Source organism: Elgaria multicarinata, chromosome 5 (genome assembly GCF_023053635.1).
Source record: "Elgaria multicarinata webbii isolate HBS135686 ecotype San Diego chromosome 5, rElgMul1.1.pri, whole genome shotgun sequence".
NCBI lineage: Eukaryota > Metazoa > Chordata > Lepidosauria > Squamata > Anguidae > Elgaria > Elgaria multicarinata.
The window spans coordinates 131,619,360-131,638,987 of NC_086175.1; the positions used below are offsets into that span (position 1 = coordinate 131,619,360).

At 45.5% G+C, this 19,628-nt stretch overlaps 1 protein-coding gene across 1 annotated transcript in view; it reads right to left on the reverse strand.

Annotated features, from left to right (window-relative positions):
• Positions 1 to 16,507, reverse strand: part of MYO7A (myosin VIIA) — a 146,783-nt gene extending 130,276 nt beyond the window's left edge. The window contains exons 1-3 of the mRNA XM_063127222.1: positions 16,450 to 16,507; positions 8,419 to 8,532; positions 5,594 to 5,746 (exon numbers count right to left, since the gene is read on the reverse strand). Of these exons, the coding sequence (XP_062983292.1) occupies positions 5,594 to 5,746; positions 8,419 to 8,517 (252 nt within the window). The 5' untranslated portion in view covers positions 8,518 to 8,532; positions 16,450 to 16,507. The remainder of the gene's footprint in view (positions 1 to 5,593; positions 5,747 to 8,418; positions 8,533 to 16,449) is intronic.
• Between the last annotated feature and the right edge of the window lie 3,121 nt (positions 16,508 to 19,628).

Consider the following 19,628-nt stretch of genomic DNA (forward strand, 5'->3'; position numbering starts at 1 on the left):
CCGGCGGAGCATGGCGAAGAGGATCGAGGTGAAGGCGGATCCTTCACCTCGATCCGGAGCTCCGCCGGAAAGGTCAGTGGGGTTTACCGGGCCCTGCCGCTGTCGCCCATGCGCCCATGCGGTAATCTCCCCCCCGCCCTCCTCTCCCTTACCTGCCTCCGTCCGCGGTCCATCAGCGTCTTCAATTGAGCCCGTGGTCCCAGCAGGAAGTCTGGGCCGCTTGCGGCCCAGACTTCCTGGTGGAACCGCGGGCTCAATTGAAGACGGACCACGGACGGAGGCAGGTAAGGTCCCCCTCTCCCTTGGTCCCTTACCGGGCTCTGCCGCCGTCGCCGCATGGGCGGCGATGGTGGCAGGGTCCGGTAACCCCCCCCTATGGGGGGGGAAACAGAGCTCCGATCCGGATCCGGAGCTCCGAGCGGAGCGGAGTGGGCACAGGCGGAGTGGGGGCAGGGCGGAGCGGCCCGATCCGAAAATGGCGGATCTGAAAGTGAAGCGGAGTGGGGGGTCCGTGCACACCCCTACTACATTCTATATCTGGGGCTCCTATTTCTCCTCCAAATAATATCAGTTTGTGCAACCTTCTCCAACCTGGTGCCCTCCACATGTTTTGGGCTACAACTACCAGGGTTCCTGATCATTGGTCATGCTGTCAGGGCCTTATGGGAGTTGGAGTCAACACATCTGGAGAGGAAACAGGCTACCTAGCCCTGTCATGCAATCACAAGTTGGGATTGCTCTCTTAGTTTTTGCCCCACAAGTAGCGCCCACCCGAAGTTCCTATGATTCGGAGAAGAGGTTACAAAAGAAAGTCATTATTCAGTATCATTATTTCTATGCATGCAAGAGAGAATTGTGCACAGCTATTTAGGCAAAAGGCGTTTGACTAGCAGAGGGTGCTTATTTCATCAAAATGTGAGCATTAAACAAATTAGTGACTAAAAGGCCCAAGACTGGCTTTTCTTTAAAGTTTACACTCAATTCAGGCATAGTTTGCACTCGGGTGCTTGTTTCTTTAGCAAAGCTGCGTAGCTGTACGGCAAGCAAATGGATGCTGGCACTAAACAAATGAGTTCACGAAGCAAAGGCAGCCAAATGGAAACTCTCCGCAATGCCGAGCACCAATGAAGGACCAAGCAGATGCCCATGTGATGACAATGCATTTTGGGTGAAGATGGCATGATTCAGCAGTTTGGTGAGTAATACTTACCCTGCCGCCGCAGTTCGTCTAAATTTCAAAGCAGAGGCAGAAGGAAAAACATGTTCTCTTTATTATCAGCGATTTAATAAATCTAATTCGCAACACCGTTGGAGGGGATGTGGAGAGGTAGGCTCTTTTCAGCATCTGTGGTGGCATTGTGCTAAAATAAACGTTTTTGGGGGACTTAATTTTTAAAGAAATTGAAAAGGCAACAGGGCCTTTTTATTTGTATTGGGTTTTTTTATATATATATTGTTAAATGCCTAGAGAAATTATTTATTTATTTATTTTATTACATTTATATACCGCCCCACAGCCGAAGCTCTCTGGGCGGTTCACAACAATTAATTTCATGAGGAGGAATTTATTTTATTGATTTTATAATTCTCTTTATTACACATTGAATGAATAAATAAATAAAGGAAATAAGCAGACGAGCCTCATCCCCTGCGTGATCCAGAAACAGCAGATAGCAGGGCACTTGCAGGTAAACCTTGTGACTACGTGCCAAGTTCGTATTACCCCCAGGGTACAAGCAGAAGTGGAGATTTAAAGTGCTCCAAGTTGATACAGAACTTTATTCTGGAGCTCCTACAATCACCACCAGGTCCCCAGGAATAGTATTGTCTTATAATGCCCTCAACAATTTTTCATTGGTATACCTAGCAGACCGCCTTCCCTTATACATAGACAGGTGACCTTTAAGAACATCAGAAGCGCCATGCTGGATCAGACCAAGGGTCCATCTAGTCCAGCACTCTGTTCACACAGCGGCCAACCAGCTGTCGGCCAGGGATGAACAAGCAGGACATGGTGCAACAGCACCCTCCCACCCATGTTCCCCAGCAACTGGTGCACACAGGCTTACTGCCTCGAATACTGGAGATAGCACACAACATTAGGGCTAGTAGCCATGGATAGCCTTCGCCTCCAGGAATTTATCCAACCCCCTTTTTAAAGCCATCAAGATTGGTGGCCATCACTACATCTTGTGTTAGTGAGTTCCATAATTTAACTACATGCTGTGTGAAGAAGTCCTTCCTTTTATTTGTCCTGGATCTCCCACCCGTCGGCTTCCTGGGATGAGCCTGTTGGGTTCTAGTCTTTTGAGAGAGGGAGAAAAATGTCTCCCTCTCCACCTTCTCCACACCATGCCTAATGTTGTACACCTCCATCATGTCTCCCCTCACTCGCCTTTTTTTCCAAACTCCTCTCCTGCTTGGCAATAATAATAATAATAATAATAATAATAATAATAATAAGAAGAAGAAGAAGAAGAAGAAGAAGAAGAAGAAGAAGAGAGGTCCGCCTGGCACCGACACTGTACCACACTAGAAGGAGGGCTTTCTCCGCTGTGGCACCCCGGTTGTGGAATGAGCTCCCCAGAGAGGTCTGCCTGGCGCCTGCACTGTACTGCTTTCATCGCCAGCTGAAGACCTTTTTATTCTCTCAGTATTTTAACACTTAATTTTAACTTAAATTTAAATTTTACTGTTTTAACTCTGTATTTTAATCTTATATCAGTTTTGCTGCGTGGTTTTAGCCTGGTTGTGCTTTTTATACTGCATTTTGTATTTGTGCTTTTAACCTGTTGGTTGTTTTATTATGGTTTTAATTTTTGTGAACCGCCCAGAGAGCTTCGGCTTTTGGGTGGTATAAAAATGTAATAAATAAATAAATAAATAAATAATTTCTTACCCGCCTCTCCCTCTGGATCGAGGCGGGGTACTACACAAATACAAAACACAATAAAATCCATATAACTGATTAAAAACATCTAAAATTAATACATTATTAAAAGGCAGCACATTATTAAAAGAAGGCGCTATAGACCCCATTGGACAGCTCCTCCCCCCCCCTTTTTTTTTTTTTGCTCAGGAGGCCAGGATGCGACACACTCTTGAGCCATCCGTGAGGACTCTGCTAAAGGACACGGAAGCGTACGGGCAGAAGGACGATTCAGTAAGAGCCGCCGGAGCGCCTGGTGTTGCTAAGCTGATTAAAAATTCATTGCTGCTTCAGGGTTAAACTCCTGCTAAGAGACAGATATCCAGGACAGCATTTCGTACCCTTAATTAAAAGTTAATGCGTTGGGGATGTTCAATGTTTCCCTATGGCACCAAAGCACAGAGGCCTGTTTGCAGCGTGCAGCTTCAAAAAAAGGATATGGGTTTCCCCTCCATTCTGCTCCAAATGTATTTATTTATTAAAAATGACATTCCTGGCCAGGGCAGAGGAATGGAAATTGGAGAGGGAGTGGAGTTTGGCGACCAAAAGGGAGCTTGGGAACAAGAGCTCACACTGGAGGCCTTCAAGAGGCAGCTGGACCACCATCTGTCAGGGATGCTTTAGGGTGCATTCCTGCATTGAGCAGGGGGTTGGACTCGATGGCCTTGTGGGCCCCTTCCAACTCTGTGATTCTATGATTCTATGATTCTATGAACATCTGCCATGTGAAGAATGAACACCCTGTTCCAGGACCCTATTAACAGAACTCCCCTTCCAAGATATGGGAAGAAAGTCTGGATTATGTGTCTGTAAGGGGGATTCCACACGTCGTACTGAGGGTGCTTCCATGCGCCCCCAGTGCGCCCCCAAAGCAATCGTGTAGCTTGCCTGGAAGAGACGAGGAAGAGGCGTCCTTGCCGCCACCCACCTACCTCCTCGCCGGCCAGGTCGGAGAGCTCGGCGGAAGAAGGCGGGGTGGACCCCGCCTTCTTCCGCCGAGCTCTCCGACTCGGCCGGCGAAGAGGTAGGTGGGTGGCGGCGGCGGCGGCGGCAGCAAGGACGCCTCTTCCTCGTCTCTTCGAACAGGCAAGCTACACAATCGCTTTGGGTGCGCACTGGGGGAGCATGGAAGCACCCTCAGTACGACGTGTGGAATCCCCCTAAGCCTCCGTGCCCGCATAGTGCAAGGATGGAGACTGCATGTGGCACAGAATTTAACATCCAGAGAATCTCCGATTTCATTCTTTGAAAAAAAAAAAAAAGTTTCTAGCCCCCCAAGAGTGCAAATGTTGGCATGTAATTATATGGCCAACGTCTAGTGAAATCTCAGAAGGGATGGAGGCTAAATGAGATTTTCTGTAGTCAAGGGGGAAATCCTTTCGGAAAAAGCTTTAGGCTTATCTTAGAGAAAAGAAGATTGGAGTGGTGGAGGGAGAGATGGTGATGGTTCTCAGGTACTGAAAAGGGTCTCAGAAGAAAGAGGCACAATTGCTTGTCCTTTGGGCTGAGAGACAAGCAGCAAAGGTTTAAATTCCTAAAAGTTTTAAGACCAAAAACGAGAAAGGGTCTAAATAAATACAAATGATGCTAGGTTCCCCCCCACCCCTAACCAAAATGATTCGTGACTGGTAAAAATAAATATAATAAATAAAAAGTGTGGTGTCCAATCCTGGGCACCACACTTCAAGAAGGATGCAGACAACCTGGAGGGGGTTCAGAAGAGGGCAACCAGGATGATCAGGGTGTCTGGAAACAAAGCCCTATGAGGAGAGACTGAAAGAACTGGGACTGTTTAGCCTGGAGAAGAGAAGGCTGAGGGGAGACAAGATGACACTCTTCAAATATTTGAAAGGTTGTCACACCGAGGAGGGCCAGGATCTCTTCTTGATCACCCCAGAGTGCAAGACACGGGATAAGAGCCTTCAGTGTGGTGGCCCCCCTCCTATGGAATTCCCTGCCTCTGGAGGTCAGGCAGGTGCCAACTTTGTATTCCTTTCGGCACCTCCTGAAAATGTCATTGTTCCGGGAAGCCTTTCCTTAATGACCAGCCATGGTTCATGGTTCACTTTTTATTTTGCTTCTTTTAAAAATCTATTTTAAGGTGTGTGTTTTTCTGTTTTTATTGTATTTTATCTTGTACACTGCTGTGAAATTTTGAATGGGGAGTAGTATATAAATATTGTAAATAAATACATAAACAAATAAAGGGTTTAAGGTACAGGAAGCCAGATTCCGGCTGGACATCAGGAAAAAAATCTCCTGACTATTAGAGCAGTACGACAATAGAACCAATTACCCAAGGAGGTCGTGGGCTCTCCCACACTAGAGGCCTCAAAGAGGCAGCTTAATTAATGGTTTAATTTGTATTAGAATTGTATATTTATTGTTCTATTTTATATGTTTGATTTTATCTGTACGCTGCCCTGAGATCCTTGTGAGAAAGGGCGGGATATAAATGTTTTAATAAATAAAGTAATAAATATAGCTCCTGAATTTTAACGGTTCTGATGAAGAGGGAATTTCACCATGTGCTGCATGCATATAAAGAACACCCGCTGAAATTCCTTTGTCTATACAACTGTTAAAGATCCAGGAGCCCGGTCCTCCATTCCATAGGGTCAGCCTGGGCATGAGACAGTTCTGCCCCACAGCCACAACACTCACATAGATTAGGTGCTCCCGGTAGCGTATCAGCAGGTTGCGGAGAATTCCAGCCTCATTCAGGTCCCCCAGGCGGATCATGTCCTCCACCCCATGGATAGAGGTCGGGTGCATCGGTTTGATGTGGGTGGCATTCTGTGGGGAGATCCAATGCTCCTGGGGAAAGAAAAAGTGGAATCCAGAAGTTGGGAGCAGGAGGACAAGGAAAAACAAGAAGGGTGTAACTAGGGTGACCATATGAAAAGGAGGACAGGGCTCCTGTATCTTTAACAGTTGAATAGAAAACGGAATTTCAACAGGTGTCATTTGTAGGCATGCAGCCCCTGGTGAAATTCCCTCTTCATCACAACAGTTAAAGCTGCAGGAGCTATACTAGAGTGATCAGGTACAAAAGAGGGCAGGGCACCTGCAGCTGATTCTGATTCCCAGAATTATTGGCAAACAGAGGAGCAAGGGAATTGTGACACACAAATTTCAGCAGGTGTCATTTGTATATATGGGGAACCTGGTGAAATTTCCTCTTCATCACAACAGTTAAAGCTGCAGATGCCCTGCCCTCTTTTAAATCTGGTCACAGTATAGCTGCAGTATAGCTCCTGCAGCTTTAACTGTTATGATGAAGAGGAAATTTCACCAGGTGAGACATGCATACAAATGACACCTGCTGAAATTCCCTTTTCTATGCAACTGTTAAAGATACAGGAGCCCTGTCCTCCTTTTCATATGGTCACCCTAGTGTAACGACATTCTAACCGCTTGCAATTCATTCATTTATTTACTATTTATTTATTGCTTTTATATCCTGCCTTTTTCCCTCTTGCGAGGAAACCAAATTCACTTACATGGTCCTCCTCCTCCTCTCCATTTTATCCTCACACCAACCCTGTGAGGTAGGTTAGGCTGAGAGTCAGCAACTGGTCCAAGGTCATCTAGGGTGACCCTATGCAAAGGAGGACAGGGCTCCTGTATCTTTAACAGTTGCATAGAAAAGGGAATTGCAGCAGGTGTCATTTGTACACACGCAGCACCTGGTGAAATACCCTCTTCATCACAACAGTTAAAGCTGCAGGAGCTATCCAAGAGTGACCAGATACAAAAGAGGGCAGGGCTGCTGCAGCTTTAACTGTTGTGATGAAGAGGGCATTTCACCAGGTGCTGCATGCACACAAATGACATACGCTGAAATTCCCTTTTCTATGCAACTGTTAAAGATACAGGAGCCCTGTCCTCCTTTTCATATGGTCACCCTACCTTCACCTTACCCCAACCCTAAGTTCTTTGTCAGTTTCTTAGCTCTTACACAGTTTCCCTCATTCTGAAAGGCCTAAATGCCTCTCCTACAGTTTAGTTACAGGCAGTAAGAACTTTAAGCTAAAATATGCTGGCATTTTAGCCATGCCCTCTTTGCCTGTGGCCCATCCCATCCCTGGAATACACACACCCCTGAGAGCTTCTCCAAAATTGAATGGGGCCTTTGGGTGAAAAGAGCTATGAATCCCCTGCCATATATGCCTTGAAGGGTTCTCTGTCTTGCTTAAACTGTTATGTTCCTCAATAATAAATAGGCCTCGTACGACCAGCAAGTGGAGGGAACCCCCCCAAGAGTAGGGTGACCATATTTTGGAAACCAAAAAGGAGGACAACATGGTCGCCCCAAGGGGGCGTGTCCAGTACCAAGGGGGCGTGCCCACCCAAACATAGCCTTGATCACATGTCTGATTTTACAGCACACATTTAAGACAAATCTGTTCTACGTAACATCTTAATGTTAAAATCACTGAAATAAAGAACAAGTGAGAGATTCAATGTATCTGAAATTAATGTATCACTCACTCCTACTTTTGTAGGTTTTGCTGTACTTTGAAGCTTTTGCTATACTCTGTGTGCTACATTCTCCCCTTCCCTCAAATATCTTTTCTGACTGTATCTTCACTCATTGCAAGCTACTGTTGTTGTTAACAGGGTTTGCTACTGGCCCCAGATCTGTTTCAAATTTGGTATGGCTAAAGCTCTACCTAAAAGCTATTGTGGTGCTAACTTTCAGCTCTTTATCTTTAAAAATGACAGTTTAAAAAATAATAATTTTAAAACCTCAATTTTTTAAAAAAATCCTAAAAAATCAATGGATGAACAGATCTGTTTCAAATTTGGTGTGGCTAAAGCTATACCTAAATCCTTTCATGGTGCAAAGTTTCATCTCTTTAGCTTTAAAAATGACGATTTTAAAAATAATAATTTTAAAACCTCAATTTTAAAAAAATTCCTAAAAAATCAATGGATGAACGGATCTGTTTCAAATTTGGTATGACTAAAGCCCTTCCTAAGTGCTACCATTGTGCCAAGTTTCATGTCTTTATCTTAAAAAATGACAGTTATAAGCATTTTTGTTAATCCCCATTAGAGCCGCTCTTTGAAAAAAAATCCAGAATTATTATTATTATTATTATTATTATTATTATTATTATTATTATTATTATTATTAATTTATATAGCGCTATCAATGTACATGGTGCTGTACAGAGTAAAACAATAAAATAGCAAGACCCTGCCGCATAGGCTTACATTCTAATAAAATCATAATAAAACAATAGGGAGGGGAAGAGAATGCATCAAACAGGCACAGGGTAAAGTAAAACTAACAGTATAAAAGTCAGAACAAAATCAAGTTTAAAAGCTTTAGGAAAAAGAAAAGTTTTTAGCTGAGCTTTAAAAGCTGCGATTTCCCCTCCCCCTCCCGGATTTGCCATCAAAAACCCGGGCAAATCCGGGCAAATCCGGTCAGATGGTCACCCTACCCAAGAGTAAATATTCATTTCCATCTTACGTACGTTTCCTTCATCGTCCACCACCTGGATCTGCCCGGAATCACATAGCTTCACCACCGCTCCGATGGGAACGTCAAATTCCCGCCCTGTCTTGAGGTCCATCCATACGTAATCCCCCTGAAAGGAAACGCAATGGGGGCAGTTCATTTTTGAGCAAAGACGAAAGGAAAGAAGGTGAAATGGTCAGGACTTACTCCAGGATGTGTTTAGGAACTCTGCTGCAATGTCTCCCGATCTCCGAGGCTTAGCCAAAATCACCATGTTGCCAAAACCATTCAGATCCCGCTCAATAATTATGTTCAGGTACCAAACACAAAACCAGCAGCAGCAGGGTAAAAGTCAGTCTCTTGGGCTAAGTTGGACCCACTTGAGATGCTATTCCTCTTCCTTTCCCTTCGTTTTTCCTTTTGTATCGTGCCTATTTGTGGAGGCTGGTGGCTCCGATGTCAGTGGGGCAGTGAATCCTCTCTGTGTTTTCAGTCCAAACCCAGCCGGAACTTTAAAGAGGCTATCCAAGGTGTGGAGGCCAGGGACTGAACTTCTGCATGTAAAGCAGGTGACCGATGGTCCTAGTAGTTCTCCTGGGAGAGCTCTCCTTTCGTTCTTATCCCCATATTTTGAGGTTGGAAATATGTTTACTGAGATTAAGCTACCTAAATAAAGGCAGGCGGTGGTTGGAAATAATGCGACAAAAGCTGGGATGAGACACCCTCCAACCACAAATACGAAAACCAAATAATTATGAAAACTGTTTGAATAAATGTGTGTGTGTGTATATATATATATATATATATATATATATATATATATATAAAAAATGTTCTTATTGGCAAGTTATGTTACACTGCCTCAAACTATGTAAATATATTGTTTATAAACCATAACCTATCACATCAATATACAATTGTATGTCCTACCTCCAATTTAAACAAAGTACTTATAGCCAATTATTCTATTTCAAAAGTACCATATTTCTTCGACTGTAAGACGCCATTGATTGTAAGACACACACTAATTTCAGTACCACCAACAGAAAAAAAAAAACCTAAGACACACCTGCGATTCTAAGACGCACCCCGTTTTTAGAGATGTTTATATGGGGGGAAAGTGTGTCTTAGAATTGAAGAAATACGATATATATATATATTGGTGGCATGTAACATATACATTAGTAATCTATTCAAACTGTTTTCATAATTATTTGGCTTTTCTTATTTGTGGTTGGAGGGTGTCTTACTCCAGCTTTTGTGGTACTGAGATTAAGCGCCATTACACGAGGGGAAATGGTGTTTCCTTACCGTCACTTCGCCCCTGCAATTGTCCCTCATTACTTCTTCTGCCCGCAGGGGAAAGAGGAAGTAAACAAATACCCCACGTGGCCCATGCAGGGACCATTTTAATCATGCCGCTTTACCTGCACACAGCAGGAGATCGCAGCACATTCCATTTAAAAAAAAAAAAGTCGGATTAAAAGGGGTCTATTTTGTAATGGGAAAATGAGCGGGAGCCGCGCGGGAGGCTGATGAGGACATCTGAAGAACACGTGCACATCCGTAAGTGAGCAGTAGCCAGCGTGTGATAAAACACTCATCTGGTGAACTTCATTATGTCCAGTTCGGCCCTGATACACATAGAAGAAATTTGAAGCACCATCTATTCATGCTGCACGTGCAACCTCTAAAGAGGGAAACTCATGCAGTTGTGATACATAGAATCATAGAATAGTAGAGTTGGAAGGGGCCTCAAAGTTACCAATGGTAACTGCTTCCATTGTCGTACTGCTCTAACACTCAGGAAGTTTTTCCTGATGTCCATCCAGAATCTGACTTCCTGTAACTTGAGCCCATTAGTCCATGTCCTGCACTCTGGGATGATCGAGAAGAGATCCTGACCCTCCTCTATGTGACAACCTTTTAAATATTAGAAGAGTGCAATCATGCCACATATGTGTGGCTTGCACACACTTGGAACTCCGCAAGGAGATTATGAGCTCATCCTTCTTACACTGTACAGAAATGGCAAAGAGTCACCTTTTCTGGCTTAATAATAATAATAATTTCTTATCCGCCTCTCCCTCTGGATCGAGGCAGGGAACAATGTTATTCAGAAGCTCACAAAGCAATTGCTGGCAAGTCCCCGAAGGTTTGCCACAATTTTACTTACTGCTCCACTAACTTTAAATCGGAATCAAATATGCTCTTCCCATCCCAGCTAATGTAACGCTATTGAACAGAGAAGGCCCAGCCCTGGAAGCTTTGAGATTAAAGCATAATTAAGATAAATTTAAAATATTGCAATGGACTACTTGACGTTAAAATTAGTTGGACTGCTTTAATTTAGGCAGTTGCTTTGTATGGCTTTGTAAAACTGGTTAGAAATGCATGCAGATCAGCCTTTCCCAAGCTGCCGCACTTCAGATGAAATTGGACCACGGCTGGCCATGCTGGTTGGGGGGGGTGATGGAAGTTGAAGTAAAACACATCTAGAAGATACCAGGCTGAGGAAGACTAAGATTAGATTTGTTACATCTAGGAAATAGAAACCAAATGCACAGTTACAAGATGGGGGATACTTGGCTCAGCAATACTACAAATGAGAAGGACCTTGGAGTTGTTGTAGATCGCAAGCTGAATATGAGCCAACAGTGCGATATGGCTGCAAGAAAGGCCAATGCTATTTTGGGCTGCATTAAGAGAAGTATAGCTTCCAAATCGCAGGAGGTACGGGTTCCTCTCTATTCGGCCCTGGTTAAACCTCAAAAAAACCAAGATTATGGCAACCAGCTTGATTGATAACTGGCAAACAGAGGGAGAAAACGTGGAGGCAGTAACAGACTTTGTATTTCTGGGCGCAAAGGTTACTGCAGACGCTGACTGCAGCCAGGAAATCAGAAGACGTTTACTTCTTGGGAGGAGAGCAATGACAAATCTTGATAAAATAGTTAAGAGCAGAGACACCCCATAGTAACCTATGGCTGCGAGAGCTGGACCATAAGGAAAGCTGAGCGAAGGAAGAGAGATGCTTTTGAACTGTGGTGTTGGAGGAAAATTTTGGGAGTGCCTTGGACCGCAAGAAGATCAAACCAGTCCGTACTCCAGGAAATAAAGCCAGACTGCTCACTTGAGGGAATGGTATTAAAGGCAAAACTGAAGTACTTTGGCCACATAATGAGAAGACAGGATACCCTGGAGAAGAGGCTGATGCTAGGGAAAGTGGAAGGCAAGAGGAAGAGGGGCCGACCAAGGGCAAGATGGATGGGTGATATTCTGGAGGTGACAGACTTGACCTTGGGGGAGCTAGGGGTGGCAACGGCCGACAGAAAGCTCTGGCGTGGGCTGGTCCATGAAGTCACAAAGAGTCGGAAACGACTGAACGAACAATAATAATAAAAAAAGAGTATTGTGTCCAGTTCTGGGCTCCACAATTCAAGAAGGACGCAGACAAGCTGGAGCGTGTTCAGAGGAGGGCAACCGGGATGATTAGGGGTCTGGAAACAAAGCTCTATGAAGAGAGACTGAAAGAACTGGGCCTGTTTAGCCTGGAGAAGAGAAGACTGAGGGGAGACATGATAGCACTCTTCAAATACTTGAAAGGTTGTCACATAGAGGAGGGCCAGGATCTCTTCTCGATCATCCCAGAGTGCAGGACATGGAATAACGGGCTGAAGTTGCAGGAAGTCAAAGTCCGGCTGGACATCAGGAAAAATTTCCTGACTGTTAGAGCAGTACAATAATGGAAGCAGTTACCTAGGGAGGTTGTGGGCTCTCTCACACTAGAGGCATTCAAGAGGCAGCTGGACAACCATCTGTCAGGGATGCTTTAGGGTGGATTCCTGCATTGGACTCGATGGCCTTATAGGCCCCTTCCAACTCTACTATTCTATGATTCTATGATTCTATATCCTGCCTTTTTCCCTCTTGCAAGGAACCCAAGGTAGTTTACAAGGTCCTCCTCCTCCTCTCCACTTTATCCTCACAACAACCCTATGAGGTAGGTTAGGCTGAGAGTCAGTGCTTGGCCCAAAGTTACCGAGTGAGCTTCATAGCTGAGCGGGGATTAGAACCCAGATCTCCTGACTCCCAGTCCAGCACTCTAAGCACTACGTAATGTAATGTTCCCTTATCATCCCTTATCAGTTCTAAATTGGTTTCTTTCCAGCTATCTGCACTCGTTTGATTCTTACCCAGCCCCTTCCTGTCTCCCTTCATATCTGTCATCAAAGGCCAAAAGAGCTATCCTGTCCTGGGTCTCTTATTCCTTGTGCTGTAATGAGGGTGGGCCATGGCCTCACACCCTCTCTGCTCCTAGGCTACAGAGGATTTATTATTTCTTTATTTCTTTACGAAATTTGTATCCCGCTCCATATCCAAAACAGATTCCGGACTGGTGAATATAAGAAGTAACACAGTACAAAATATATTAAAAAAGATTAAAACGCCATATTAAAATTACACTTTTAAAAACAACAACACAGAATAAAAACCGTGGCTGTCAATTAAGGAATGCTTTCTGGAAAAGGGCAGTTTTCAGGAGGCGGCAGAAGCAACACAGGATCGGCGACTGCCTGACCTCCAGGGGCAGTGAGTTTCAAAGAAAGGGGGCCACCACACCGAAGGCTCTTCTCTGAGTGGACTCCAGTCAGACCATAGATCCATGTGGAACCTCTGGAAGTATGCCCTCTGATGATCTCAGTGACCGGTAGGGATGACACGGGCACCCAATTGAGTCCGGGGATCTGATGGACTCCCCCTCGTCTGCCCCCCACAGGCCCAGTCCGGTGCCCGCAGCACACTCGCGGACCCACACTCCGAGTGCCCATGAGGCTCAATGAGTGCTTGGCAGCCATCCAACCTCGTGCGGAGCCTCCATTGTGTGCCACAATGGAGGATCCGGAAATTACGTATCTCCCCACCCCCATTGTGTAAATAACGGCTGTAAAGGACCCACTTACACAAGAGTAAAGGTGTGAATGGGGGGAAATGCACAATTTCCAGAGCGAGGGCGGATGGCTGCCATGTGGTCGTTGAGCCTCACAGAGCTAGGGTGACCATATGAAAAGGAGGCCAGGGCTCCTGTATCTTTAACAATTGTATTGAAAAGGGAATTTCTGCAGGTGTCATTTGTATATATGAGGAACCTGGTGAAATTTCCTCTTCATCACAACAGTTAAAGCTGCAGGTGCCCTGCCCTCTTTTAAATCTGGTCACTCTAGTATAGCTCCTGCAGCTTAATGAATGAGGTCGGGTGACGGGGCAAGTGGCCGACGGATCGGGTGCAGGTGAATTTGCCCATCCCTACAGGCTGGTAAGGAAGAAGGTGCTTTCTCAAGTATCCTGATCTCAAATTGTTTAGGGCTTCATACATTTGTACCAAAAACCTTAAACCTGGCCGGGTAGCGAATAAGCAGCCAGTGCCGTTCTGTCAGGAAAGGAGTTGCATGCTGAAAAGGGGCAGCTTCTGACAGCAGCCGAGCTGCAACGTTCTGCACTAGCTCCAGCTTCCGGAGCAGCTTCAAGGGCAGCCCCACATCGAGTGCATTGCAGTAATCCAGTCTTGAGTTTACTAGTGCCTGTATCACTGTGGCCGAGCTATTAAGGTGACCATATGGAAAGGAGGACAGGGCTCCTGTATCTTTAACAGCTGTATAGAAAAGGCAATTTCAACAGGTGTCCTTCACATGCATGCAGCGCCTGGTGAAATTCCCTCTTCATCACAACCGTTAAAGCTGCAGGAATGCTGTCCTCTTGACCAGATACGAAAGAGGGCAGGGCTCCTGCAGCTTTAACGGTTGTGATGAAGAGGGAAATTCACCAGGTGCTGCATGCATACAAACGACACCTGCTGAAATGCCCCTTTCTAAACAACTGTTAAAGACACAGGAACCCTGTCCCCCTTTCCATATGGTCACTCTACAAGCTATCCTGTAGTTGACAAACCAACTGAAGCAGGTGAAAGGCATGGCCACTTGGGCCTCCAGCGAGAGTGATGGGTCTAAGAGTACCCCCAAACTATGTGCCTGATCTTTCACAGGGGGTGAAACCCTGTCCAGGCAATGAGCCTATCTGCCCAGTTTCAGGAGGCTTGATGGACAGAGTGAAGCTGACTTAGGCTAGGGGAGTGACACTGGACTAGATGGACCAGTGTGGGCCTTTTTTCTATCTAAACATGCCTAGGGTTGCACCCTAATTTTTAAAAAGAGAAAGAGCAGAGGGGAAAAAATAGAGTTGGTTTACTTAGGACGACCATATGAAAAAGAGGGCAGGGGTCCTATATCTTTAACAGTTGTATAGAAATGGGAATTGTAGCAGGTGTCATTTGTATGCATGCAGCACCTGGTGAAATCCCCTCGTCATCTCAACAGTTAAAGCTGCAGGAGCCCTGCCCTCTAGTGACCAGATACAAAAAGACACCTGTCTTTGTGATAGATCCACTGCACAATCCTAGCTGGAATTCCAGCATGTCCTGAATGAGTTGCAGCTAGTCCGTCCCTGGTTTTATACTGGACTGGCAGGGCAGAGGACACTTGGAGAGCTAGATCCTAAAGCAAATTCCACCACGTACATTGTCTTTGAAGTGTAGCATTGCAAACTGACATAGGGCCTATTCAGACAATAACACTCTAAGCTATCTTTAGGCCACTAACTCATAGAATCATAGACTCATAGAATAGTAGAGTTGGAAGGGGCCTATAAGGCCATCAAGACCAACCCCCAGCTCAATGCAGCAATCTTTTGCAGCAAGTGGCTAGTGGGTGTGTTTAAACCGTGGTTATGTAGCCACCATGTTTAGGAATGGTTCACACAACATGCTAAGTCATGGTTCACATGACACACTAAGACGTAATGTTTAACTCAGAATGCTTCACTACCATGGCTTAGCGTGTTGTCTGAGCAGGGTCAATCTAGGCACTAAGTCAGGCGTGTTGCACTGCTTTCAGTCCAAGGCCAAATTAAATTTTGGGTAGGGTGACCATATGAAAAGGAGGACAGGGCTCCTGTACCTTTAACAGTTGCATAGAGAAGGGAATTTCAGCAGGTGTCCTTTGCATGCATGCAGTACCGGGTGAAATTCCCTCTTAATCACAACAGTTAAAACAGCAGGAGCTGTTGTACCAGGGTGACCAGGTACAAAAGAGGGCAGGGCTCCTGCAGCTTTAACTGCTGTGATGAAGAGGGGATTTCACCAGGTGCTGCATACATGCTGAAATTGCCTTTTCTGTACAACTTGTAAAGATACAGGAGCCCTGTCCTCCTTTCCATAGGGTCACCCTATCTGACAGCCAGTCAGCCTTATGAGAGGCATTTCACCCTTCTGGATGTGGACGCGCATGTACGCTCTTGCGCATAAATGTTCCAGTCAGTGTCGACAATATTGGTCTAGATGCCCCAGTGCCCTGATTCAGTATAAGGCAGTTTCCTGTGTCCCTAAGGAGGGGGAAATGCACACAAGCTGGGAAACTCCCAATCAGGGAAACGGGGATGTCCATTTGGGGAACATCAGAGGACTGGGTTCGAACCCCAGGAAGGCTGGATTTGTTCTGGAGGACCCAAGCTTCTCCACTCCTCTGCTTAGGTTGTGGTGGGATGTATTTCAGGTTCTAATACTTCACCGAATCAACAGAGGAAACCAAGTCGCAAACTCACCGACATTTCACATAGGGGACATTCCGGAACAGGGCATAGTATCAGATTATATCCCACTAGGATGAGATTTCAGGAGTCCTCAGTATTTAGATTACAAGCTGCCTCAGAAATATCATGGACTTGAAAGACGGCTAAGAAATAGATGAAAAACGCAATCCTACGCACGTTTACACAGAAAAAAAGTCGTACAACGCCCAGCTTTCCCCAGACACCGCTAAATATATTAAGTAACTAAGCTAGGATAAGATTTCACGTCATAGAACCCAATTCTGTGCATGTCTACTCCGAACTAAGTCCCACTGAGTTCAATTGGACGTCCTTCCAGAGAAGTCATGCGCAGGATCAGGCCTTTTCAATACACAACCAGGAGCCAACGGGGAATCTCTCTTACCGACAACAGCGTAGGGGGCTTCAACACTTGGTTGACATTCCGGATCAGGGCCCATTTTTTCTGGTCTCTCTCGTGGACACTCATCTCACTGTGGTATTGGAACATGGCGGCAGTTTCAGCTTTCATTGGCAGAATGCTCTAAGAAGCAGGCTCTTCTTCTTCTGAACATATTCTGCTCAATGCTTCTGTTATATGGTAACACCCATCCTCTTTCCTCCGTCTTCAAGATGCTTCCTTCCTTCCTTCCTTCCTTCACAAGACGCCTCTTTCTCAAAGTATTCCCTTCATGTAACGCTCTGCATACATGTTTGTTTCTTTAAAAACTGCATTTCCTCTGATCCACCACAACTTCAATACGTCGGCTGTGTCACGTTCACTTTTGGTCTGACGGAAACCACACCAAAGCCCATGTTTCAACCTTGGAGGCAGCTAAGCATTCATACCTGAGGAATGTAGGTCTAAGATCGCTCTGCTCATCCCTGTGGGGTCTTGGTTCCTTTCTTCCTTTTTTCAAGGAAAGGCTCCACCGAGCTCCATGTCTTCCGTTCACAAGCCGCCCTGGGATCTCTTGGGTACTTATTAATCCACAAATGTAGTCCGTTCCCTCGTGTAACACATGGCTTTTAATTAACCTAATACCTCCAAGCGCCAAGTTAACCAAAGCGCAGACGGGAACCCAAAACCAAAGGCCATCTGCATTTGCTTTCAACTGAGCGCCAGGCCGATGGAGCCATGGCAACAGAGTTTTAAATAATTGACCACGAGGCATCTTGAACCATTACTATGTATGAAATTATTGGGCTTGCAGGGTATACCCAGGGAAAGCTACAGAGGGGAAATTGGTAGTCCGGGCCATACATTATAATGATTAAAAACGTTAGAAAACATTGGAGGATTAGCAGCACAATCCTATGTGGGACTACTCGGAAGTAAGTCTCATTAAGTTCAATGGGATTCACTCTCAGGTACATAAGACTACAGCCTAAGGAAGCACTTTTCAGCCATGCTCTATATTTCATTATCTGTGACTCTTCCTATTACACAGAGTGATATTATTTTAATTGTATGATCTGCCATGAAATCACCAATTCTTCGGCAAAAGTAGCCCACTGAAACAGCCACGCTAGTCATAAACTTATAAGACGGAAGCTCTGTGGATTGGTGGTTCCCGAGTCGAGGAATTGGGTAAGCAACCTGTTCTGGATGGGGTGGCACTCGCTCTGAAGGAGCAGGTGCGTAGCTTGGGAGTACTCTTAGATCCATCCTTGTCACTGGAGGCCGAGGTGGACTCCGTGGCTCAGAGTGCTCGGGGTCAACTTCGGCTGAACCACCAGCTACGGCCTTTCCTGGACAGGGACAACGTAGCCACAGTAGTGCACGCACTGGTAACTTCCAGATTGGACTACTGCAATGCTATCTACGTGGGGCTGCCCTTGACGACGACTTGGAAGTTGCAGCTAGTACAAAATGCAGCAGCTAGACTGACAACTGGTATGTCTCAAATTGACCATATAACATCGGCCTTAAAAGAATTGCACTGGCTGCCTATTCGCTTCTGGTTCGGAATTCAAGATGTTGGTAACAATGTTTAAAGCCCTAAACGGCTTGGGACCTCGATACTTGAGGGAGCGCCTCTCCCTATATATGCCTGCCCGAGATTTGAGATCTGTTGGAGGAGCCCTTCTCTGCGTCCCACCAATGTGAGGCATATGTTATGGTGGGACATGGAAGAGGGCATTCTCTGTTGTGGCACCCCGGCTGTAGAATCCCCTCCCCTTGGAGGCCTGACTGGCACCGACCCTGGCTTCATTTCGGCGCCAAGTTAAGACATGGTTTTTTACAAACCCTTTGATGGCTAAATTCACCAAGCCTGCATAGTTTTGTTTTACTGTTTTTAAGTTCTATACTGTTTTTAGCTTTTTAATGGTTTAATTTGTTTTTAGCTGTGTATATTTATTGTTTTATGGTGTTTGTATGACTTTATCTGTATACCGCCTTGAGATCCTTGTGATATAGGACAGGATACAAATCATAGAATCATAGAATAGCAGAGTTGGAAGGGGCCTACAAGGCAATCGAGTCCAACCCCCTGCTCAATGCAGGAATCCACCCTAAAGCATCCCTTACAGATGGCTGTCCAGCTGCCTCTTGAAGGCCTCTACTGTGGGAGAGCCCACCACCTCCCTAGGTAACTGATTCCATTGTCGTACTGCTCTAACAGTCAGGAAGTTTTTCCTGATGTCCAGCTGGAATCTGGCTTCCTTTAACTTGAGCCCGTTATTTATTATTTATTAATTGTTTTAATAAATAATAAATTTATTTATTTATCTGTCTGCCAAGTGGCAGATACCCTTGGGGTGGTTTACAAGAGGGCCAGCCCTCTCATGAAGCGGAGTGAATCCCTCATCTCAGGACGACCTGCTGCCTCTGCTCTCCCTGCCTTCACTGCTGTGGCCTTCACCACTACTTCTGACCACCCCCTTCCAGCAGCTCTGTGGATCTTCTCAGAGCAAGCCAGCAGGTGCCGGCCTTTCTGAAGGGCCGCATTTGGTGGTAAAAGTGGCTGGTGCGGCACTTCAGAGAGGCGGCTATGCCCAAATGCCTGGCTCTGAGGGGATCCTTCCTTGGAGTCAGGCATTGTGGAAAGAAGGGTGTCTCTGGAGATCACACACAGTACGGGCAGTCTCCAGGGAATCCCCTCCCATAATGCCTGCCTCTGAGGAAGGGCCCCTCCAGCCAGGCCTTCGGGTGTGCATGGCCACCTCTCCAAAGAGCCATGCCCGTTGCTTTTCTAACTGACACAGCACTTCAGAGAGCTTGAGGCTGTCTTCACAGCACCAAGAGGGGATCTACACTAGTCAAGTTAGAACGTGTCTCACCATTTTTAAGTGTGTGTTTGGTAGTATTTCGCCACATGACATTCAGTTTGTGACGTTTTATTGTTGTCCATTCTCCGGTTTTTATTTTGAACTTCTCTGAAATAAATCATTCTATTTGGTATGATGTGACCAATTTCATCGTATTAAACGGGTTTCCTGTTGTTCTTAATTAGCCAATCGCACTCATGGGGGCGTGTTTATGTAATTTCCATGCCCAAAGTTAGAGCCGTTTTTTTTTTTTTTCTTTCAAGCCTCTTTTTTGCAGACACTTTTAGTTTCACTTTTGGGAGGCTGTTTGCT